Source organism: Panthera uncia (genome assembly GCF_023721935.1).
Source record: "Panthera uncia isolate 11264 chromosome C1 unlocalized genomic scaffold, Puncia_PCG_1.0 HiC_scaffold_4, whole genome shotgun sequence".
In the NCBI taxonomy this organism is placed as follows: Eukaryota; Metazoa; Chordata; class Mammalia; order Carnivora; family Felidae; genus Panthera; species Panthera uncia.
Window position 1 is genome coordinate 14657373 of NW_026057585.1, and position 26655 is coordinate 14684027.

At 36.0% G+C, this 26655-nt stretch overlaps 1 protein-coding gene across 4 annotated transcripts in view; it reads left to right on the forward strand.

Moving 5' to 3' along the window:
• Nucleotides 1-26655, forward strand: part of VAV3 (vav guanine nucleotide exchange factor 3) — a 358747-nt gene that overhangs the window by 295038 nt on the left and 37054 nt on the right. For all 4 annotated transcript variants that reach the window (XM_049616683.1, XM_049616684.1, XM_049616685.1 and 1 more), the window contains one exon: nt 22580-22645. In XM_049616683.1, coding sequence (XP_049472640.1) covers nt 22580-22645 — 66 coding nt within the window. The remainder of the gene's footprint in view (nt 1-22579; nt 22646-26655) is intronic.

The window sequence follows — 26655 nt, forward strand, 5'->3', positions numbered from 1 at the left end:
GTAGATAATAATCCATTGTACACCTGTATAAATGATGGCTATTTTCTTTGCTTAAAACTATTTTATGGTCTGCCATCTTGTTATAGATGAATGCCCCTAGATTGAACATTAATCTACAACCACTGTAGCCAATGCTGTAGCCAATGACTTTTCCAAAACTCCACTCTTCTTAATATCCTACCCTCTCATACCTCATCCTTCCCCAAACAGGAAGAGAGGATGTCAGACTGAAATTCTACTAACTCTTCAGTCCAGTCCTGCACATCCCACCCCCAAAACATACCTACATGTGTACCTGTAAGGTTTCTCTTATTCAAGACTTACTTTCCTTCTTGGGTTTTTCATCCCACGTTTCATCAGCTGGTTCTTAATTCCTACATTTTCAACTTCATTCTCTCCACTAGCTCCTTTTCTATGACAAATAAATATGCTCCTCCCATCTTAAAATACATTTACTCAACTTCTGTCTGGTTATGTTAGTCTCCCTCTTCTATTCTCAGAGCTAAGCTTTGGAGCACCTGGGTGGCTCAGTTGGTTGAGCATCAGACTTCGGGCTCAGGTCACGATCTCACCATTTGTGAGTTTGAGCCCTGCCTCGGGCCATGTGCTGACAGCTCAGAGCCTGGAGCCTGCTTCGGATTCTGTGTCTCCCTCTCTCTCTGCCCCTCTCCTGCTTGTGCTTGCTCTCTCTCTCTCTCTCTCAAAAATTAATAAACATTAATAAAAAAGCTAAGCTTCTTGAGAGAGTAGCCTATACTTGGTTTCTCCCTCCTTCTACCCTGTTTATAATATAGTCTGCTGCAGAAACTACTTCTTGGATCACTAATGCCACTTAAAAAAACAACAGTGTTGCAATATATAATAAAGTGCACTTATTTAAAGTGTACAATTTGATACGTTTTGACAAATGAATGTACAAATCAAAATGTCAGTGATCAAGATGATAAAAATCAGCCCCCAAAGTTTTTGTGTGCCCCTTTGTAATTTCTCCTTCTTGCCTCTACCTGTTGTCCTTCCTCAGTCCCCAGGCAAGTACTGTTCTGCTTTCAGACTATGAGTTTGAATTTTTTTTTAATGTTGTATAGTACATCATATAGTATATTCTTTTTTGTATGACTTCTTTGAGATTAAACCATGTTGCTTTGTGTAAGATCATTCTTATTAAAAAAAAATTTTTTTTTAATGTTTACTTATTTTTGAGAGAGAGAGACAGGGTACGAACAGGGGAGGGGCAGAGGGAGAGGGAGACACAGAATCCGAAGCAGGCTCCAGGCTCTGAGCTGTCAGCACAGTGCCCGAGGTGGGGCTCAAACTCACTAACTGTGAGGTCATGACCTGAGCCAAAGTCAGACACTTAACTGAGCCACCCAGGCACCCTAATGGCTCTTATTTTTAAAAACCGACTTATTGATTGTATTATTGGCATACAAAAAGCTATACATATTTAATGTAAGCAACTTGACAAGCTTGGAGATAAGTATAAATCCTTGAGGCCATCACCACAATTTATGCCATAAATCTGTCCTTTACCTCCAAAAGTTTCACCCTTCCCTCTTTATTTATTTTTGTGATAAGAATAATTACCATCTAGCCACTTAGCAAATTTTTAAGTATATAATGCCATATTATTAAATACAGACTCTATGCTGTGCAGTAGATCTCTAGGACCTATTCATCTTGCATGACTTAAACTTTGTGCCCTTGGACTAAACTTTTCCCATTTCCACTTTCCATCAGCCCCTAGCAACCACCATTCTGTTCTCTATTTTTATGAGTCTGACTATTTTAAATTCTTCATGTAGACATAGCCAAGACATGGAAGTATCCTAATATCCCTCAGTAGATTAATGGATAAATAAAATGTGGTATGTATACACAATGGGATATTATTTGACTTCCAAAAGAAGGAAATCCTGCCATTTGTAAAATCTTGGAAGAACTTGGAGGAAATTATGCTAAGTGGATGAAGTTTTTTTTCTTTTTATTGCTTATTATTATTCCCTGTATGGATATAACACAATTTATGTATCCTTTAGCCTACTGATGGATTTCATGTTATTACCAGTTTTTGGCTATTACAAATTAAGCTTCTATGAACTTTCAAGTATAAGTCTTTGTATGGACATATGGTCTCATTTTTAAGTAAATACTGAAAGGGGAATGGGTAGATGATATGTCTTTTCTTTTTTTCCAAAGGTGTTTTGGCCCTTCTGGGTGCTTTGTATTTCATATGATTTTAGAAACATCTTGTCAATTTCACCAATACAAGCTTTCTAGGATTTTGATTGAGATTGTGTTGAATTATAGATCAGTATAAGAAAACTGACATCTTAACAATATTGAGTCCTCTGACCATTCAATGTGGTATATCTCTCATTTATTTAGGTCTTTGATTTCTCAGCAGTGCTTTATAGTTGTTAGAGTGAAGGAAGGATATACACATCTTTTGTCATATTTATCTCTATTTCATATTTTATTTGATACTATTGTAAATTATGGTTTTAAATTTCAATTTTTGTTTATTGCTAGTGTATAGAAATACAATTGATTTTTATAAATTGATCTTTATCCTGCAAACTTGTTAAATTCACAGGAAATTTTTTCTATAAATTCTAGATTTTTTTTAAATAGACACACAGTGTCAGTGAATAAACAGAGTTCTATTTCTTCCTTTGCAATCTGGATGCTTTCTATTTCTTTCTCCTGCCTTGTGACAATGGCTAGAATCTCCAGGAAATGTTGACTAGAATTATGGAAAAGGTATACTTGCTTTATTTCTGATCTTAGGTGGGGGAAGCATTAAGTTCTTTACCATTAGGTATGTACCCTTTGTCCAGTTGAAGATGTTCCATGCTAGACCTAGTTTGTTGAAAGATTTTTTGTTTTTTAATCAGTAATTCATGTTGGATTTTGCCAAATGTTCTTTCTGCATCAGTGGAAATGATTTTATCATTTTTAAGCTTGTTAATATGGTGAATCACTGATTGATTTTTCAGATGTCAAACCAATCTTGCTTTCCAGAGATAAACCCCAACTGGTAATGATATATTGTCCTTTTTATTTATTGTTATTTTCTTGTAATGTCTGTCCAGGTTTGGTGATAGTTTAACACTCGATGAATAGAATCAGCATTTTTTTTTTCCTAAAGTATTTTATAGAATTTATTAGGGAAGCTATCTAGGTCTGGAATTTCCTTTGCAGGAAGATTTTTTTTTTTTAATTACAAATTCAGTTTCCTTAGTAAATATATGTCTATGTGAGCTATCTATTTCTTTTTGAGTGAGCTTTGGTATTTTTTGTGTAGAATCTATAGTGATGTCACCTCTCATGTCTAACATAGGTAATTTATTTCTTTGCTTTTTTTTTCCTAATCAGTTTAATTCGTCGCTTATGAATTTTATTGATCTCATACAACAAGGTTTTGTTTCATTGGTTCTATTGTTTTTCTGCTTCCTATTTCACTGATTTCTTCTCTGTTCTTTATTACTCCCTTTCTTCTAATTTTGGGTTTAAAATGTTCTTATTTTTCTAGTCTTTTAAGGTACTCATTGGTTTGAGAACTCCCTTTTCTAATATAGGCATTTAGTGCTATAAGTTTGTAAGTTCTTTTTCTGATACCTAAAAAATCTTTGTGTGTGTTACATTTTCATTTTTGTTGATGTTGAAATACTAGTATTTCACTTTTTCACTTTCTTCTTCTGAGTCATTTAGAAGTGCATTACTTAGTTTCCAAATATTTGGGGATTCCCAGATATATTTCTCTTTTTAATTTTTAATTTAGTTCCATATCATAACAGAGTGTAGTTTGTAACTTAAATAATTTTGTTTATTAGGAATTGTTTTATGACCCAAAATATGGTATATCTTGATAAATGTTCTGTGTACACTTGAAAAGAATATGTTTTCTTCTTTTTTGGGTGGTGAGTGGGTTAAGATATTCTACGAATGCCAATTAAGTCAAAGTAATTGATAGTGTTGTTCAAATATTCTATATCCTTCTTTTTTTGAGAGAGAGAGAGTAAGCCTATAAACGGGGGTGGGGGCTGGGGGGTGGGTGTGTGAGTGGGGGAGTGATAGGGAGAGAGAGAATCCCAAGTAGGCTCTGCACTGTCAGTGCAGAAATGGATGTGGGACTCCATCTGATGAACTGTGAGATCATGACCTGAGCCAAAACCAAGAGTCAGACACTTAACCAACTGAGCCACACAAGCTCGGTTCTATATTCTTAACAATTAAGGGCATCACCATTCAATCTACCACCATCCTATAATAAGGTCTGAAATCTTTGTATATTCTCCTCCCCCTCTCTCATCCCTTTCCACATCTCTTTTATCATCAAATGCTTCTCATTGTACCTTCTAAATCACTTTCAGTGCATTTCGTCCTCTTCATCTCTGTTGTCACAGCCTAGGTTTTACTCTAATCAACTGCTACATGACATCTGAGATCACCTCCTAACTGATCTTCTCCCCTCCAGACTTCATTTACCCTGGTTATCCTGTACACCACAGCAAAGTTCAGATGCGATTACATATAATTCCTTGTTAAAGTTTTGCAGTGTCTTGCTTCTGACCATGTAGAATTCACATTTCTTAACCTAAATGGAGGCGTTTGTGAATAAACACAGCTTAATCAGAAATAACATGCCTTTAAAAGAAGCAGTAGAGTGCACTTTTTAAGAACTTGGACTCAGGCAAGAATTCCTAGGTTCAAATTCCAGCTCTGCCAGTTTCCTAGCTGTGTGACTTTGTGCAATATTTAACCTCTCAGTGCCTCAATTCACTCATCTATAAGATGGGGTAATAATAGTATTCATTTTATAGAATTTCCATTAGCACTGTATGTGTTAATATATTAAAGTAAGCCTAGAACTGTACTTTGTACATAAAAAAATGTATAAGAAACATTAGTCGTCGGTGCTCTTGTTGTCATTATTATTATAAGAAAGGAATAAAAGAGAATTCTGTCCGCTTTTGCCTGGCAATAGGAATAAGAGGATACATAAGACAGGAAGGGTTATGCAGAGGAGGCTCTGTTTGAACTGGTGGAGAGAGACAGACACGGGTGTGTAGGAATGATGAACACAAAGCATGTGGGTTTTTTGGAGGCAGCATATGGTTGGGTCATGTTTTTTGAGCCATTCACAATCTCTGTCTTTTGGGTGCATTTAGACCATTGCCATTCAAAGCAGTTATTGAAATATTGGATTACTACCTACCTTATTCATTATTCTTTTTTATTTGTTGCTGTTTGTTACGTATTTCTCTTTTTGTCTTCTACTCTTTTTCTGCCTTTGGTGGTTTAAACTGATCATCTTATATTATTGTTTTCTTTCTTAGCATATCGGTTATACTTTTTTTTAATTTTTATTAGTGGTTTCCCTAGAGGTTACTGTATAAAATTACAACTAATCCAAGTCCAGTTTCAAATAACACTATACAACTTCCTTGGTAGTGTGCGTACCTTATAATAACAGAGTAATCCAAATTCCTCCCTCCTGTCCCTTGTATCATTGCTACCATTAATGTCACTTATATGCAAACATACATAGCATGTACATACATATCAGGTATGTAATATGAAAGCATATATAGATATGAGCATACATAATTGAATACATTGCCACTGTTATTCTTTTGAACAAACTGTTATCTGTTAGATCAATTAAAAATAAGAAAATAGTTTTTATTTTTACCTTCACTTATTTTTTCTTTGAGAATCTTCCTTTTTTTAAGTAGATCCGTGTTCCTGACCAATAGTGTTTTCATTCTCTCTAAGGAGCATCTTTGAACATTCTTGCAAGGCAGGTCGACTGGCAACAAATTCCTGCAGTTTTTGTTTGCCTGAGAAGGTCTTTATTTGTTCCTCACTTTTGAAGGATAATTTTGTAAAGTAGAGAATTCTATATTGGTGGGGTTTTTTTTTTCTCTCAGCCTTAACTATTTCACATCACTCTCTTCTTGCTTGCATGGTTTCTAAGGAGAAGTCTGTACATCATTGTTCCTTTATATGTAAGGTGTTTTTGTTATTGCTTGTCTGGCTTCTTTAAGAATTTGTACTTTGGGTTTCTGTAGTTTGAAACTGATATGCTCAGGTGGGTTTTTTGGCATTTATCCTGCTTACTATCATCTGAACTTCCTGAATCTTGGGTCTCGTGTCTGACATTAATTTTAACAAATCTCAGTCATTATTGTTTCAGGTATTTCTTCTCTTTGTTTCTTCTTCTGATATGCCCATTACGTACATATTACATCTTTTGTAGTTGTCCCCAAGTCTTGAATATTCTGTTGTTTTTCTCAGTTGTTTTTTTTTTCCTCTTTGTTTCTCACTTTGACAGTTACTATTGAGATAATCTCAAGGTCAGAGATTGTTTGCTTGGCTATGTCCATTCTGCTATTAAGCCCATAGGAAGCATTCTTCATTTCTGTTACAGTATTGTTGTTGTTGTTGTTGTTTATTTCTAGCATTTGTTTTTGGTTCATTCTTAGGATTTCTACCTCGCTGCTCACATTGCCCCTCTATTGTTACATCTTGTCCACTTTCTCCATTAGAGGCCTTAGCATATTAATTGTATTTGTTTTAAATTGCCAGTCTGATAATTCTAACATTCCTGAATGTCTGCTTCAGATGCTTTCTATGTCTCTTCAGGTTGTGTTTTTTGCCTGTTGGTGTTCCTTGCAATTTTTTCTTCATAACCAGACATGATGATGCTTTCTATGTCTCTTCAGGTTGTGTTTTTTGCCTGTTGGTGTTCCTTGCAATTTTTTCTTCATAACCAGACATGATGTGCTGGGTGAAAGGAGCTGCTGTCTAGAGGACTTAGGGATGTGGTGGTGAGATGGAGGGGGAGGGGAAGTATTCTGTGGCCCTATGATTAGGTGTCAGTCTTTTAGTAAGCCTATGCCTTTGGACAGTGAACTTCACAAGTGGTGTTTCTCAACTTTTTTCTCCCTGCAATGGTGGGACAGGATGGCTAGAGTGAGCCTTTCCCCAGGTCAGTTGGATGTGTTAACACCCCAGGAGATCAGGCTTCCCTTAACTAGTTTCTCCAGAGAGCGGCGTGCTTTTTCCCCTTTGCCAGAAACTGAGGGGATTATTCTCCCATATTTACTATAGGAATCTGACTGAGCTCCTAAGCATAGTCTTAAAATATTGTGGGGCTCCCCTAAGACTGATCCCCCCTGGAATTTTAACTCTCAGAGCTGCGAGCACTGAGCCTCCAGCAATTTGTCAATTTAAGTTCAGGTTTTGCTACCCCAGTGCTGGCACCAAATACCATAGCAGTTTCTGCTAGTGAGGCTCTGCTTTGGCAAGCTGTGACTCCCTGTATTCACCTATCCATCTCTCCAGTCCTGGGGGCTGACATTTGTCCTGTGTCCTCCCCTCTCTTAGGGATCTAAGAAGAATTGTTTATTTTTTTTTCAATCTGTTCAGCCTTTTGCTTGTTAGGGCAGAGTGTTGACTTGCACGCTCCTTACGTGGAAGCCCTTTTTACTAAATTGTATTGCCTCCTATTTTTAGACCATAAGAAAGACATTATTATTTGTCATTTCCTCTCAGCAGCCTGGAAGCATGAAGCTTTTCTGGTGTGATGGGTACAATGGCTTTGGAAGCTCTCAGGAAAATTATAAGAGAAATGAGACCATTGGATAACAAAATGCATGCATATGTCTGTTGAGAGGAAGATGTCTGATAGGAACAAGTAAGGCTAATGTCTAGAACAGAGCAAAACAATTAGCACATTTATTTCAGATCAGCAAATATATATTGAGTGTCAACTCCATAGTCAGTACTCAGACACTGTTCATGTTTCAATTATCAACTCCAATTATTGGTTCGACATTATGTCCCCTGTCTTTAGAAGATCCATTCATGCTGGCTGGGAGCTAGCAGTCTGTTTGAATTTTCAGAGATAAGCTAAAAGTTCATCTAATGTTTTCAACAAGGATGTCGCATGAGTCAAAATTGTCTTATGTGTACTTCTAAGCCATCAAAGGTTTTTTGTTTTTTGTTTTTTGTTTTTTCTTTTAGCCAACACATTCTAATTTAATCAACAAATTCTTAGTGAAAGAAGCAGTGGCACTGTGGGAAAACCCGATTCGGGTCATGCAGCTGTAGCCAACTAACTGTATGGCTTGGGTCAAGTTATACCATCACTATATGACTTAGTTTCTTCATTTGTTACATGATGGGGGCTGGACCAGAGCACTGCTCACCATTCTGAGTCACCTGAGGCTTTGCAATAATGTCAACACACAACCCCATTTGCAGAAATTGGGGTACTGTTGGTTTGCTTTGAATCCAGTAATGAGTAGTTTCTTTAGAACCTTAGATAAAATTTCATGTAAGACATTGACCAGGGTGATCCAATTAATTCCATGAAGTTATGGCATTCCCAGTTTAATCTTTGGCCATTGATAGCAAACCAAATTATTAAACCTAACTATAAGATAAGGTTTATAGTGAACTCAATACTTGGTGTCTGATAGTTACCAAATAAAGGGAACATTTTCAAAGAATTAGTATACAATTAAAATATATTTGAACAAACTTTGTACTGAACTTGATAGAAGTGTTTTCGTTGATTCAGCAGGTACTTCACATCTTGCCATCTCTAAAGCCATCATGATAAAATCAGCTTTTGTTTTATAGATAGTACATATGGAAGGTACATGAAGGAACCTGGTCTGAATGTACCCTTACTCAGTGGCATGATTCAGAATGACATGTTTTAAAAAATGCTGAACAAAAATCTTTCCTCCTTTTTGGGTCTAAATGTATAAAGAATACTGCTGGTTTGATCCTTAGAAGTCATGAGAGTTTGTAGGTGTGCTTACAGTGGATCCATGTACTTTAATTTGTCAGTATTCATATTCAAAGAAGATAAGTACTTTATGGTTTGCATCCCAAAGGATGGGACTCCTATATTGTGTGTGTGTGTGTGTGTATGTGTGTGTGTGTATGTATGTATATATATATATATATAGTTACTGACGAAGTTACTGACCTTGCCATCTTTTGGCAGTATGACCTTAAATAGATTACCCTCAGTTTTATCATCTATAAAATGCATACAGAATAAAATAAATAATATATGAAAGAGGTCTAGCCCAGTGCTCATTAAACAGTAGCTTCTATTATTCATTCATCCAGATACTAACAAAATGCTTACTATGTGTCTGACTTTGTGTTTTGTACTGGGATGATCGCAAAAAAAGTTTCCTAACCTTGTGGCTTAATGACCTAAGGAATGATAAAAGCTCAGGACAGGTGATGCAGCTGGTTTCCATGTTGAGCTTTATATTAATGGGTTTGTCATCATATTGTTACAAATATATGTAAAGTTAAAACTGTGGATAACAGTCTAGATTAGTTATTGGGATGTTACAGTGGCTTTGCATTTTAATTTCAAAAATGTCTTTTGTACTAGATAAGCGCTTTGGCTTATTTGGACATTTTCAAGACATTATGCTTTTTAAACTAATCTGTTGTCTGTTTTTTCGAGTGAGTTACTTCACTCATTAGGGTAGAAAGTTGGATTTTATTGTAGACTGTCATGTTTTCTACATACTCTATATCCAGAGAATACAAATTATCCTCCACCCTCTATCAGGAACTTTCTATGAATAGCTATTAGAGTCTAGTCTGTATTATTATTATAACAACAGTAATTTCTAATGCTATCGAACTGAGTGGGTATCTGCTTTTTCATTATAACTTCTTTCAAACAATGAGTTGACAATTGAGCTGTAAAAATATTCTCTGTTCTGTCTTTGAAGGGATTCATTTTGGCAGCTTTTTCTTGTCATCTTTGTTGTCTTCTTTCTCTTTCCTTGAAAGTTCTATAAAATTATCTTCAAGTGAAATGAATGTAAAGTAGGAAATTGGCCATTTAGAGTATGTTTCCTACTGCAGGTGTAAGGCATAGTTTTTATGGAGAGTAAGGACATATGGAACCATTCTGATCATGTCACTGAACTGATCATAAACCTGTTGCTTTAAGTCATTTCAGTATGTGATAATAAGGATTTAATGGCTAAGGAGAACATCCTTCATGCTGAAAAGAGACTCTTCCTATTAAAGGTTTTATTTTCCACAGGAGAGATACAGATTAAACTTACTAGAGAGGGAGAGAGGGCAAGAGAAAGAAACAAACAAATGTAAAATCATGCCATGCCATCTATGGGTCTTATTTTTGTTTTTAGATTTTTTTTTTACAATAGAGAGTTTTAAGTATTTTCTTCTTAGAATAAAGCTTATGAAACAATGAGGATCCTGTGCTATTTCATGGGGTTTTATTTGCTCCTTTGTCATTTATGAATACCCAAATGTTCCACAGGGAGAATTTTGTAAGCTAATTGGAACCAAAAAGCAATTATAAGAAGTAGAACTGTAATCAGTGTGCCAAAAATATATATTTTTATCCACAATGAAAGTTAAATAACCTAGAAAATAGTTGTGATACTTCACACTTGCAAATCATGCATCTACATGATCTTTATTCTAAGAAGTGAAAATGTTTTTACACACCTTCTGATTAATTCACAGAAATCTCCATAAAGAGGGTAAATTAGAATTGTGGTTTTAAAGGGCCAGATTTGTCATCCATCTATGTAAGATGGCATTTGTAGAATTAAAATTAGACTCTGTTTCAGACTTGTTGTCTCCTGCCTTAGTTCTGTTTGTTAGACTATCCTACCTTTGTTTTGGGAGAGACAGTTATAATTTTTAACACCTCTAAAGAAAACAGATTTTTAGAGGCAGTTTAGTTCTTTTTTGGTAGAACAATTAGGAAATACAACATTGCTTTTTGTAGAAGTTCTTCCTTTTTTAATTTTTTTTAACTCTTTGCTTCAAAAGAAAAACTAAAAAGTCAGACAATAAATAAAGCTTGGAGAAAGCTTGGGAGATTCTCCACAGGGAAGCATTCCTACTCATACTGCCTCCATAGGCAAGGAGCCTGGGAGAAGGGTGGTTCTTGACTTGGCCACGGGCAAGAAGGTGTTAAATTCCCCTTTGCTATCATCTTAGCCCTCAAGCACAGCGGTCATGGTCGAGTTTGCATGCAGCAGGTGGACCATTGTCTTAGTTTACCATGTCAAGAAATTTTACTTCCCATATGCCTACTATATTTAGTGTGCAGACAATCCAATTTTTTAACAGATATATTTTCCTCATTTTAACCTGGAAAAAAATAAGGGTTCAATTGGGAGGAATCTTTTTCATAGGAGACATGTTTTTTTTTTTTTTTCAAACCTTTAGCCATTGATTCATAGTTTACATTCTGCCTGAATTTTCCCTTCTACCTCCCATTCTCTTAGCTAAATCGTTCTTTACCATCAAGCTCGATTTTGAGGTTACCTCCTTTGAGGTCTTCTCTGAACCAGAGAGCTTTTATCCTAACACTTTTAGTGGGTCCTTATGGTCTGTTCATTCTTCTCCCTGCCTGGTTAGAGCACCCTAGAAAGATAGGAACTATGGCTTTCATATCTTTAGTGTTGAGCATAAAGTAGGCATTCAGTCCATGAATAAAGCTGTTCAGAGCTGCTATTTCTATAATATGTTATTTACAAGTTTTCAAATTTATTGTTTATGAACCCAAATTACACTTTATGATGTTATCTGAAAGACCATTAAAATATTCATTCATCTTGTCAGATTTAAATTTATCTTTGTTCTCTCAGAATAGTCTTAAAGCTATTTAACCTTATGTCCTCGAATTCCTCATCTATAAAATGGAGATTTTAGTACTTAAATGACACACAAGGGTTTCGTAAAAATCATAGGAAGTAAACCTGAAATAAAATTGAAAAGAAGAAAAAGTGTATTTCTGTATGGCTAATGATGTTGATAGATATACTTCATTTTCCAGAAGTGGGAAAATTGTTTTTTTAATTAAAAAATTTTATCTTCCCCATGTTTAATATGAAGAGTCCCACTAACATATATAAGCTCATAGATGACTACTCTGCCCTCCCAGTTTCTGTACCCAATTCCTGAAATTTCTTTAATCACATATTAAACTTTTTACTCATAATTAAATATAAAAGCACAAGTGATAAATTCTGAAGGGAATAGTTAATGTAAACAAATAGGTAAGATCATGAGCCCTTTACTCAGAGCAAGGTTGGATGAGGAAGGCCTAAGATAGCCCAAGGAGAGTGAAGGAGATTGAGAAGGAAACTGAACAGGGGTTTACAGAAAACAAACTTGGCTTAGGGAATAGTTTGCTTACTTGTGGACTCAACTGTAGGAACTATTGACCTTTTTTGTGTTGAGAGCCTTAAGCAATCTGTCCTGTAACCCAGGCCCTGCCCAGAAATCCTCCAAGGCTCAGAAAGAGAGCTACAGTGGAATGGAGTTAGTAGGTGTTTTTTCCCCCGACATCTCTCCCTGCAACTTTATAGTAGCCAAATCATTTCAAAGGAGACTTCTCCTTTGCTCTACATGAAGACTTTTTGGATTTCTTCTAGATCACACAGGAATATTAGCTACGATAGAATTTTCTAAAACTATATTTTTTTTCTCCTGACGTAAAATTCAGGTGTTAGGCTGCATCATAATCAGAGGCAAATAAGAACAGAGACAAAAAAATTTTTAAAGAATAAAAATCTTTGTGAAGAAAACTGATTCTTGACACCAAAAGGCTCATCGCTTTGTCATTGTAATCCATAGAATAAACATCTCTGGGAACTGTTTTTCCCCATTCAGGTTCCTACTGCAGAGCATTTCTTTGTGAAATCCCAAACTTGGTCTTGATCATCTTAGTGATACCTTTTTAAGCAGTGCCAGAGCACAGTTTTAAGGTATTCCCCAGTTAAACTTGGCTTTGCTTCTAAACTGCCTCTCAGCACTTGTCCGTCCCTTCTATAAAATCAGGAGAAGCCAAGGCAGAATTGAAATTGTGGATGTAGGGGTTAAAAAGCTATGTGAAAATAGTACAGTTTATTTGGTAATAGTATGTCATGCAGTCATGAGACCTTTATTTTGACAGGTGTTTACCTCAAAATATTGCATTAAATCAGGGTCCCTAATTACAGGGAAGAAGAAAAAGGCAGAGCGTGACTGTAATGGAACAGGGGAGGCCTGGGAGAGATGATTATAGACGATAATAGACATTAGTGAAGGCCCGTAAGAAACATTGTCCCTGGGTGAATGCCAACTGGCTTTGATTGAATAGATCATAAACTGAGTTTGCAGGAATGTTTCCAAGTATACACACTGTATTGTGGGAATTGGCAAACCTCCTGACAAAGTAGGTGAGGTCCTAATTGTTAATTCTCAAGATGGGCATTTTTAGTTAACAGCTCTTAACTTGTACTTTTCCTATGTTTGGTACAGGGCAAAATGTAGGTTATAATCTACCTGGAGGAGGACACTGCTGTCTAAGGAGAAGTTTAGACCATGAAGTATTACCTCCTTTTTATCCCAATAGAAAGTAACATCATTAAGGGGACAGTTCTGAGAAATTCTGTTGTGTACTTTTTCTTCTATTATTTTATTACCATATAAGCGGCATTCTGCCGTAATTACTACAAGTGTTTCAATCACAGAATACCTTCCGTGGACCATCAATCTGAAATTATATCTGATATAACTGTTGATTTGACAGCACGAGTGGTTTCAATAGAGTGTACACAGGCATGTAGCCTTAAGGCTATGTTTCAAATAATTTGTCAAATTATAACATATTGGATTTTAATTATTCATGGTAATCTGAATTCCTGAAGAGTGAATGAATGAATGAATGTAATTTCTAAAAAGTCAATCCTGTGTACCCTGGAAAATAGAGGACTTTACACCAAGTTAAAATGAAAGTCATTTAGGACCTGAAATGTCGTTATCTTCTATAAATAAGTGTAATCAGATTAAATTACTGACATACTATTCCTAATTAAAAATTTGTGGATCAAATACGTCTTGGTAACAGTAACTGACTAGAGAACTACAGGGACTTAGGAAAAGTGCTCATATAAGCAAAGCACTTTGGTGGTAAAAGACACCTCAGAAATCCTTGGGTCAAACTCTGTCATTTCACAGGGGAGAATATTGAAGCCATGAAAGGTTAAATGACTTACTCAAGGATCAGAAGAACAGGAATAGAACATCAGACTCCCAACTGTCTATGCATATCAAATTATTACCTCATAGGTTTTTTTCTCTAATCCAGAATTCTGCAAAAATCTACGAAAATAACCAGAGCAAAGCTAATTAAGGAAACATTATCTGAATGAGATCCTTGAAGATGGTAACCAAGTTTATTCATTTTTAATCCCCTAGGATGTAGCATAATGCTTCACACATATCAGGTAGTCAGTACACTTTTCATTATAGCAGTAATTTTGTTCTTAGTAGAAAGGAAATTCTTTTAAAATATCTAATTCTTAGTAGAAACTTAGGAGAAAAATATCTAATGCTGCCATGACCATTTGACGTGGATGGTGCTTCGTGATTACTTAGGACTAAAATCACTAAGGATAAGAAAACATCCATTAGTAGTTTGCCAAGAAAAACAATTTTCTGTATTTTGGACCTTTGTCAAGCCTGGTTTACTTTTTCAGTTATATGGCCTCTCCCCAAATAGGATTTCTTCCAAGATGTGGTAGAACCTTGTTCTTCTATCCAGATTTTATATTAAGTAACCACTTAGGATTTGGCTTACCTACATGCAGATTGGTTTTTGCTTGCTAAATTTTTTTTTTATTTCATCAAAGATATTCTCTTGTTTAATTCCCCAGAAAATCAGAGTTACAAGATTTTGGTTCAGGATTACATCATGTACAGTATCTTACCTAGTGAGACTTTAGAGGAAAAGCCTCAAGATGCCCAAAACAAGAGAGTTCCCTTCCCTGCTAGAGAAATCCAGGAACCCCATAGAATACATTTTTTTGGATAACAAGAAAAATGTTCTGCAAAGTCTCAAGCTGCTGTTACATTCATCTCACATATAATAAGTGTAGAAATATAGCTTATGGCTTTTTAGTGGGGTTTTTTCTTAGTGTACATTTCACAACTTTAAATTTTTTTTAGAGTTTTTGACACTTCCTTCTGCCAAAATCTCAGTGATGTAGTAAACACAAACAATTTTGCATGCATTCAAAAAGACATCACATATAATCGAGGCTTTTGTCGTATGTTTTGATGATTCGATGCAATTATAAACCCTTACAGATTGGAGGTAAATTTAATTTCAAAGATCCTAGACCAAGATGCAAGCTTTTAAAAGTTATTCGGAATTCTCAGCCCATGACAGCCACTTAACTGCAAATGAACAAGGCTAGGAATATGAATTTTATATAGTCTTTTGAAAAACTTTGGAAGTGTATGCATTGGACAAAAGTTAAAGATCCTATTCTCTTTTGACTAGCAAATGATAAAAGCGCATGGCTGTGGTTTTGTTCTTATGTGCGTGCATGAGTATTTTGGAACTCATTGTAATGACCATTCAGTATAACCCTATGCATTATGCTTGGCAAATTTTCAAGTTGTTCACTGGTGGAAAACATACCTTACTCATCAGGTAAGAAACAGTTAATGATAAAAGAATGTGTGTACTTGGAAGAAAACATGGGCACATTTGAGATAAAGAAATGGACTCTCTGAATGTAGTATTTATGGTTCAAGATTTTGAGAATCTGTGTTACTTGTGGCCTAGCAAACTGTCTTAAGTATAAGGAGGATGGTGAGACTATTCACTAGGCTAGGCATTTCTGTAGTAATAACACATGAATAGCCAACAAAAAAAACTTTTGACCTGAGAAGACTGATTGGGAATAATCAAAAAGCAGCATTGTGGGGAAAAAATAGAAAATTGTTATTTTTAGCATTCATCAAGTGCTTTCACACATGTTAATTCTTTGATCTTTGTATTACCCTAGTGAGGCATGTGTGGCAGATCTTGTCATCATTCTTGTTTTACCACTGAGATTTGCCTAAGGTTACACAGCTCTTGTTTTTTTTATAGCAGAGCTGGAGATAGAATGACCTCTTCCAGTGCCACATCCCTACTGTGTGGTAATGACTTTCTGTGTTTTCCAAGAACTAGCACTGGTGTATATCTAACTGATAACAATTGTTACAGTATGATGGCAGCTAGGATCGCAGATGGCCCCTTAACCAAAAGTCAGTTTCAGACAGGATTTTTGTCCTGGTCTTCTCTCCTTTTCCTGTCCTTTGCATGTACTCACAAAGCCTGTCAGGATAATTGCAAAAATAGTGTGTGGTACAAGCTATCCGTCATCTGGTCAGTAAATTAATTTGTGTATTTGCCTATATTCCCACAATTCATGGCTACCCTGTCTGTTTTCTTCCCCCACATGCTCAGACTGTACATTTCTGACAGTGAGAGAGGACTGGGTAGGGTGACAGTTGCTCTGGCCATTTACCCATGTGTGATAAATTGCTTAGTAATCTCCACAGCACCTTCATGCATACGTTGAAAGTGTTTAGGGCATTGTAACTGGGGAAAATTTCCAATCTTTCATAAATAACCATTAATCTGTCCCTTTTAAATTCAGCTTTCCACATCTGTTTCAAATTGTTCAGTGCTATTCCAGGAGTGCATTAAAGCTCCAATCCAGGTGGTATTAAGGGGATAAATGAGCCACAGGGAAAAGACACTCTGTATTTTTCTTAAAGCAATTCTTGCTCCTTTTTTGCAAAGTTAGGAGCCAAGCAATTTACGATTAAGATTTTTGGAGGATATCCTCTATCATTTTAAGCCATCCTTGTCTATGGGTTTTAAAAAGGCAGCTTTAGCTGTGCCTTGCTAGCATACATTAATGTTTTACTCTGTACGGGTAGATGTAAATATCCTTTCTATGAGCAAATTTAAAGTCCTTTTAATTCATTATGGTTCACTGTGGATTCTTGTTGGGGAAAAATGACCTATAAACCTAAAAATGAAAAAAATTCAGCTAGAAGTAAGGAAGTGTCTGAATGTGCATTTACATTTGTGATATTCAGGAATTTCAGAGAAAGTTATCAATAATTCTAGTTTAACACATTTTTGTAAAGGAAGCAACTCGCTTTTCAGGACAGAAGGCATTATTTTATGAAATGTCAATAGTATTTTGTTTGTGTCTGCTCTACTTTTATTTAATGAAAATTATAAAAGTACATCTTTTCTTACTGTGTATAGCCCATGATGTGTTTTCTCAAGTACTTTCCAAAAAAAATATGTTCTTAAGAATTAACTAATCTGTACTGTGTTAGATTAACAAAAGTCACATCACGTAATTTAGAGAATGCCCTGCAGAAAAAATGCATATGAAGACGGCACTGTATGGTACGTCAGATGACATGTAGCAATGAAACAGGAATGTTTTCAAATTGACCTTGAAGAAGTCAAGGGACTCCCAGGAACGAATGTCAGACAGGAGGATAACTGAAAGATTTCCTATCCCTGGCATTTGTAAGAGGCATAAAAGGAACGACAGGTTGATTTTCTGACCCAGAATACAGTGCCCACACCAGAATGTAAAGAAGAAAATTCAGCTGCATGCCTCTCATCAAAGTTAGTAAAAATTTCATAAATAGATCATCACATAAAGTGCACAAAATCATTGGCTTTGAAAATGGTTTATTTCATCGCAACAGTCTGGTGTTCCATCCACGCGTAGGGATTGACAGCTTCTCCACCCATTGGCATTAATGAATTATCAATGTACATCCCACACACATCCACCAGGGAAGCAAAGACACTCCTCCTACACATTACTTTGTTTTTAAATCTTCCAAATGTTGTAGGATGGTTATTACCTTAATAAGTGGAAAATCATTGAATACAGCTCATATTCTCTCCCGTAGCTAAAACTGACATCTCATAGGAATTAGTGAGGAAATGCAGTTTTATTCATGTGTTAAGATATGTTAAATTATCTCTCACTTCTTTGTCATCTCAGGGAAACCTAAGACCATTAAAGAAATGTAACCTGCATTGCTATGCTAAGGCATTTCATTAAGGAAAGAGCAATTCAGAATGACCTTGGTAGTCTGTTGAGTGAAAATTTCCCCCTCCTGAGAGAACTCCAGTCGTGTTCTTGAAATGCAGTGAAAAAGAACAAAATGGTTTTTGATACAGTAACCATATGTCCTGGTTTACCCATAACGGTCCCAATTTATACCTTGTGTCCTGACATCATTATTAATCACTACCCTTTCCTCTCAAAAGATCCTGGTTTGGGCAGAAAATTGCATGTTCACCCTAGTTTTAGAACATTTCTTACACAACTATGCCCCTTCCCCTACTGTCTAGGACAGTTTGAGTTCCCATACATGCTTTTCAGGTAGAACTCTTGGTTTTACAAAGGAAGAAAGACAAAAAAGGGGCACCAGTCCATGCATCTTGAGAAACTATAAAATTCGTTACTGTGTCTTTTACTCTTGCATTCTTTGTGTTCTTGCCTCCTTTCTCTCTATTTTATGCATTGCCTTCTTCAACACAGTGCGTACTTACATAAAATGTCAGAGACAGGTCAAGCAATGCCACTATAAGAATATTTTCATATAGAAACAGTTTAATGCTGCTCAGTGCTTGACAGTATAAAAGGAAAGTGTGGTGTGTTTTATTCTTTTCAGCTAAGAGGATTTGGAGGTCATGCTACTCATTGACATGGGAGTATCAGATTGAGAAATACCTCAAATTATAGACATTTGTTAAATGCTTACTATGCATTTGGCACTCTCTTGTAAAAGAAAAAAATGATGAAGATATTGTCCGGTTTCAAAGAATTCAGTCGAGTAATGGAGAAGACCATGCAGAGCAAGAATGACATCCATGTGGTGGGATAGCACTCCTAGTATGTGAAGGTGCACTAGAACAGGGTGAGATTACATCTGTACCTGCAGACTGATGATGGTTTTAGAGAAGAGATGACAGATTAGTGTGTGCACCAAGTTTTGGTGGAGGAATAAATCCAAGTATCATTCTATATTTGGGGGACCCTGTGTTAGTTTTGTTTTGGGGAAATAAGTGGGATTATGTTGGCCAACAGGCGCTGTCACAAAATATCTCTGCTTCTCTTTAACTTTGCTTTCCATAGATGAGACCATTTGTTCTTTTTCTGATGAAGAATGTGAATTGACAGTTCACCATTCTTACAATAGCTATCATTTTCCATCTTGTTGATTTATCTTCAACTACAGTTTTGAAAGACCACCATAAAGCTCTCTCTTTGGCTTCTCCCCTGCAAAATAGACTTATTTCCCTTAGTGTACTCTTATTTTACTTTTTAAAAACAGTCACCCTTATCCTTTTCTCTTCTGAGTCTTCTCCTGTGTACGGCTCCCACACACATACCCATATATATTGTACTCAAGTAGCATTGCAGTGCATTTATGTAAAAAGGTCTGGCAAGGCATACAGCCCCCCACATATCATACTTGTTTACTTGTACCTCTGTGTCATGCCTAAAATAAATAAAGCACTCAGAGGATGCAGTCAAATGAGAGTAACACTTCATTCCAACCTTAGAGCTAGTGTGTTCTCATCACCCTCTAGTCTGTGACTCTCCTCCCTCTGGTGCATCCTTCCTGCCTCCTGGTTACACTAATTCCTTTAAGCTCTGTTCTCTGTCTTCTTCTATCTACAGTTTCCTCCATGACACTCCTGCTCCATTGACTTTAAGTTTCCCCTCTGTATAATTGCCATTAAATCCAGGTTATGTGTTCGGATGGATTATATCATCACTTCCATTCTTGACTTTCCCCCTGGTTTTTAACTCCCATGGTCTTCTCTTCCTCACCCACTCCTCAGGCAAGCCCCACACAGACTGTAGTGCAGTAATGTGTCCAGCAAAGGTCCCCTTTCTCTCTTACCATGATACAGTCCTCTAATGATATTCTCACCTACCAAGCCATGCCCATCTTGCACATGGATGCCAATTTACTTCTTCTACAACACATAACCCCTTCATGGAAACCCCCTCACCAGTGATAAATTCAGATGTCTCAGTCAAACTGGCTCCCTGCAACCTTTTAGCTCTATCTTCCTCTGTCCTCCTCTATGAGCCTAATGCTTGTGTAGAGAGGCAGTGCTGAGCTCTGAACTTAGAACATCTGAATTTGAAATCTGGTTCTGTCACTTTCTGGCTCTGTGATCATGGGGTGATCATTTAACTTCTCTGTGCCTCATTTTCCTCACCCATAAAATGGGGATAGTAATTGGGCCTATCACAAAGAATCATTGTAAGGATTATGAAATGCTCAGAGCAGTGTGTAGCATACAGAAAGGGTCCAATGAGTATAAGCCATTATTAGACTCCATTTGCTTTTCCTATGCACAACCTGTATTTTCATATCCCTATGACTTTCTCATGCTTTATTTTGTTTTTGGAATGTTTTCCTCCATTTCCATCTCTATTCATTCAAACCCTGCACATTTTATGTTCGTATTCCCCCTCCCTCTTCCATGCAGCTTTTAGGCAAATATTGAAAACATCTCTCCAATTTCCATAGCCTCTCTTCTGCACCTAACAGTGTTTGGCCCTTTCAACCTTATATTATAATCATGTGTATATGTATCTTTCCTCTGAAAATATAGGGGAAACAGAAACTGACCTATAAAATTGTGCGTTTTCCTCAGTGCCTAACCAAATTGATATTAGATACTGTATTTGTTGAATAAATGAATATTCCACTTGTTCACTTACCTTTTCCCTGATACACAAGTGCAATACAGTTTTAGAAACTTGCCCAAATTAACATCTTTTCTTTGCTTATTTAATTGATTTCTCTTTGTCCTAACCCCACCCTTCCCCCTTTTCAACTACACTTCCCCTTTCTTCCCCACTCCCTTCCTGCCTCTTCCCTTTTCTTCTTTTCTTCCTCCTCCTCATTTTCTTTAACTCTGTATTCCCACTTTGTAAAATTTTCTCAACAACCTCATAGCCAAGCTGTCTAGGCACAAAGGGATACTGCTTCAGGAGGGAAATATTTTATCATTTTTTGTTACTTTTCTTTGTCAAAAATAACTGAGCATGTGACATCCAGTCATAATGCTATTTACTCACCTGCATTACTGAGAATCGGGCAATTGTTAAATAGCAAATAAAAATAAGCCCAGTTTTTAGACAAGGAGAAGTAATCTCCCAAGCACTTTCAAATTCCATGTTCTGATTGTCACCCTGTGTTTTGAGTATAATTTGTCTTTCCGGAGAAGGGAAACAACTGTAGGTTTAGTGTCATGAGATTCTTTGTGTGTGAAGTAAAACAGAATGTTACGTTGTTTCAGGTGTGCAACATAGTGGTTTGACAGGTCTGTATGTTGCCCTGTGCTACCATCTATCACCGTACAGTACTACTACGATACCATTGACCGTGTTCTCTATGTTGTACCTTGTATTCTGGTGACTTACCCATTCCATAACTGGAAGCCTGTATCTCCTACTCCCCTTCACCCATTTTGCCCATCCCCATCCCTCTACCCCGTTCCCACTGGCAATGACCAATTTGTTCTCTGTGTTTATGGGTTTATTTCTGCTTTTTGTTTGTTCATTTGTTTATTTAGAGTCTACATAAGTGAAATCATATGGTGTTGGTCTTTCCGTGACTTAATTTGCTGCCGAAGATGGCAAGATCTCATCCATTTTTATGTCTGAGTAATATCTCATTGTATGCATACACCACATCTTCTTTATCCGTTCATCTATCAGTGGACACTTGGGTCGCTTCCATATCTCGGCTATTGTAAATAATACTGGAATAAGCATAGGGGTGCATATATCTTTTCAAATTAGTGTTTTTGGGTTTTTTTGGGTTAATACCCAGTAGTGGAATTACTGGATCATATGGTACTTTTTTTTTTAATCTTTTGAGGAAAATCAATATTGTTTTCTACACTGTCTCTACCAATTTACTTCCCTGATGAGTTATTTTTAAAAGAGGAATTTGATAAAGGGTCTCCAAGAGTAAATTCTTAAGTATTTTTTTTTTTGTCCATTCAGTGCTTATGTTTTCCTTATTCTGCCAATTTCTTTCCTCCCTTTTCTCATTTACAATGTCATTTTTACATATTCTTTCCTCTAACATCTTAATTGTCCTCTTTTCTTGATCAGTGCCCTAGCCTTTCTCCTAAATCTGAAAACCACCTAAAACGTCATATCATGTTGTTTTCCATAAGTCTTGAAATGTCTCCTGTCTTATTGGAGAACTCTTAGGAGTTCTGTTAAAGATACCAATAGTAACCATTTAAATCACATCTCTAATTAATTGTGAGCCTGCACAAAACCAATGTATCTACTTGTATTAGTGAATACAAAATAGAAAAATCAAATATGCTATTCTCTCTATATAGGATTGAGGAGTGTAAAGTGAGTAAGATTGAATGGTAGTTTGGAAAGTCAAACTTGAATTCTTATTTTAAAATTATCATCTAAAACAATATATAAAGTTTAATTTCAAAATCTCTCTGCTTCTGCTTTTCTTCCTGAGCCATAATAAGTAAATAAATGCTTAGGACTGGATAAAACACGTAAGTAATTTTGAGAACTCTGAGTAGCAACACTATGTATACAGCATTATGAGATTATCATTTGTGGTAAATGGGTTCTCAACACTGGTATTTCCCCCCCTAATTTAGGGTAGAAATTTAGCATCTGGAGAGGTTGGATTTTTTCCAAGTGATGCTGTCAAGCCTTGCCCCTGTGTAAGTATGAGTACTTTCTTTCCATTTTTTTCTAGTTTTGATGCTATAATTAATTGTGCAAGAATGTACAAAGGATACAATCTTGTCACTCAATTTTATTAATGTTTTCTAGAGGGATCATATTATTTCAAGTTTGAATGCATGGTCAATGTTATTAAAAATTCTAAAATCACTATGATTCCACTCCATTAAAGATACTTTTTAATGGTATATGCAAGGGAAAATTTAACAGTAGAATTTACAAAATTAAACTTCTGTGGGGTGTTAGAAAGAATAAACCAAAGCTACAGATTAGATGCATTTTCCCCCTTTCCATGGAGGTGAGATTTATTTTATTTTATTTTATTTTTTAGTTAGTTTCCATGGAGGTGAGATTTAATTTATTCCTAGCCATTTTGGGTTATAGAGAGATATTATACTTCAACTAGTGTGTTTGAAAGCATAATAGAAAGCATGAAGGTCCACAAAATCTTTAGTCAAATCTCTAAATACGTTTTTCTGTGCTTTAGTTTGTCATTACTATTTCTTTAATGTCATAATGGCATTTTCGGATGTCATTAGATACAAGGAGAATGAATGAGTATTTACTCAAATATTATGGATGAATATAACATAAAATGTACTCTCTGGTACCTTTTTAGATTTATAAGTTTCTGTTTAAGGTGACATTATTTTATCATAATTTGGTGTTTAGGGTGGATTTTTCTATGAAACTTTTGAAGTTCATAATGGTTTGAAGTAAATGAAATTCCTTTACTAATATAATGGAGTTAATGGTTAAAGAAAACTATCCTTAAATTATCTCGCTTGCTATAATATTTCAATCCTTTCTATATTTACAGACTCTCTTTAATATTATAAATGTGCATGTCTGCCATCCTTTATTTCAGAATGTAGTCTGTAGACTAATTCACTCTACTCATTCCAGCTTCATTAATTTCAAAAGTGAAGGGAACCAAAAAGCATTTGCTATTCTATTGATTCTGTGATCTAATGTCACATGTTTTTTTTATCTAATAATCTTTAAAAACTGTTTAACTTTGATACCACTCTTATTTGTGTAAGTAAAATGAGTTTTTAGTTAGTTTTCTGTTGCTTGTATGAACAAGATTTAGGATTCCTATACTTAAAACAATGATATTTGTATGTAGGCAGATAGCAGGAAATCTCCTACATTCTAACATTAAGATGTTTGGGAACCTAAAGACATCAAATCAAGAATATTAAACATTTCATATACCAAGTGCTATTATGCTTGTACAGCCTTTTACATAAGGCATAAAATGAACATTTGAACTTTTATTTTAGGAATATTCTGGCACATAAGTAGATATTTAATACATCTTGTGGTATGGATGAACAAAGCGGTGAAAAAGCAAGCCAAAGTTCCTAGCTGAACCTAGGTAATTAACAATGGTAGACAGTAATTATATCAGCTTATATTTAATGGTATTTGGTGACTCAGTTACTAGAAGGAAAAACGCATTCAGAATTTAAAGCTGGTAAGGAGTTGTAGAGGAATACTTAATTATGGATGGGGCTACTAGCTAAATGCTGTTTTATAGCTCAAAGTTAATAAATAGTTATTAAAATTTTAGTGCTTACTTAATACAATTATAGATTCATTCGTTGGTGGTAGGATATGTTAGGTGAAGATTAGTAGGAGGAGAGATGGGAGGAAGGATAGATTGAAAGAGTTTAGAAGGTGGTATCTCTTTTGACCCTGGGACATTTTGTTTATCAGGGAATGGAATATTCCATTCTGAGTTCAAGAGTTATTCTTCTGTATGTGCTGTGCTAGTTTCTTTAAATGTTCAGAGAGAAAGTTAGAACTGAGAAAAACACAGGAGCATAAATGAAACAATTTTATTTCTGGTAATACGGTACCTGGAGACCAAGCCTGGAGCTGCAGCATAGTGCAAATTTGGGTATCTCTGTGACTCCAGGAGTCCTTAGTGGATGAACAAGAAGAAAACAGTTCCATAGAGGAAGATATGCCTTTCCTCATCTTGGACCTGGGTTGGGAAGAAAAAAGAAAGCAGTCTCCCCTAAGAATTCCTAGCCTTAGATCCAAAAACCACCCAGGTGTGGGGCTTGAATTCATACCAGCTCTGTGACCTAAATAACTGTAAGCTACAAACAGTTTAAAATGATTCCACGTTGATTGTTTCCAATACAAGTACAGATTGTTTCTGGATTGGAGCCTCATTGCGCATGGTCCTCAAAGGATTTCTATCGATACAGTCCTAGGGAATATAAGTTCACAACATGGGATCATCAAATCCCTAATTAAAGAAACCATCTTAAGCAAAGTTCAGCAGGAAAAATAAAATTCAGAATTAGACACACAAAGACAGCAGATACTGTAATTACCAGATACGAAGTTCAAATTTTTATATTTAATATGGCTGAAGAAATAAGAGAATAAAAGTCTAAGAAGAGAACAGGTCACTAAGTTAACTGGATATATTTCACAAAGAATCAGACAGAATAGTGAAATGAATACTTTAATGGAAACATTACATCATATGTTAGACACAATTGGATAGAAAATTGGAAGACAAATCTGAAGAAACTTCTCAATGAGTAGTCCAGAGAGATTAAGAAATGGAAATCTAACAGAGAATGGAATGATAAATTTCATATGCATGTTATTGAAAGAGAGACTAGAGATGATTGTGAAAAAGCAACATTCAAGGGGTGCCTGGGTGGCTCAGTCAGTTAAGCATCTGACTTCTGCTCGGGTCATGGGTTCATGGTTTGTGAATTCAAACCCCGCATCGGGCTCTGTGCTGACAGCCTGGAGCCTGCTTCAAATTTTGTGTCTCCCTCTCTCTGCTCCTCCCCTGCTTGTGCTCTGTTTGTCTGTCTGTCTCTCTCTCTCTCTCTCTCTCAAAAATAAACATTAAAATAAAAGCACTATTCAAATAAGTAATGGCTGAAAATATTCCAGAACTTACAATAAAACCAATCTTAAGAGTCAAGAAGGATATATAAAATTAATCAACAGCTAGATGCATTTTAGTGAAACTTGAGAACATCTAAAATAAGGAGAAAATATTAAAACCAACCTTAAAGAGAATGCAGATTACCTATAAAGGGTTGATCATTTGACTCATATCTAACAACAGCAATAATGAAGGCAATAAAAGCTTCCATTTTTGGTAATTGTCCAGTAGCCCCTTTTGGATCAATCCTCCAACAGAAAACAACTATAAACCCCAGGCAAGATACTAAAACAACAACAATCTGAAGGCACTGGCTAAGAGAAGAGTTGACACTCAGAAAAAGGGGATGATGCTAGGTTAGTTTCCTGGTTTTATGACTGGCTTGAGGACAGATACTGGGCTGGGCTGTGCTATGCAGGGGAGCTAAACTTCAGATAGAAACCTCACAGCATCACTGGCTTGAAGAAGCAGAGTGTGGAGTTCGAAGGAAACAAAGGGGAAAGGGAGGCAGGAAATCTTAGAAAGGACAGTGTCAAAGAGGGAGGAACCTCAAGTTCTGTGTTATAAGCTTTGCCTCAGTTTTGCCATGTGGTACAGACTCCCAAGGAGCTCAGTTCAGGCTGCAAGAACTACACTGAGAATTCATCTGCCAGTCACCACAGGGAAGAGAGTTTGCGGTTGGAGTTCAGCCAAGTTAACTGCCCGCTTTAAGAAAAATCACACTCTTTGTAGAAGCATCACAGAATCCGGAGCTTCTACAGAATATTGTTCAAATTGTCCCAGATATTGTTAAAAACTACTCAATGTATAAAGAATCAGGAAAACACAAACTATACTCAAAAAAGAAAAGGCAATCAAGAGAGAACAACCTTGAGATGTCCCAAATGATGGAATTACAGGAGAAGATTTTTAAAGCAGTTGTAACTAAGTTCAAGGACATAAAGGAAAGTATGTTCATCATGAATGCACAGGAACACCTCAGCAGAGAAATAGGAACCATTGAAAAGAAAACCAAATGGAGATTCTATAATGTGAGACTTGAATATCTGAAGCAATAAAAAT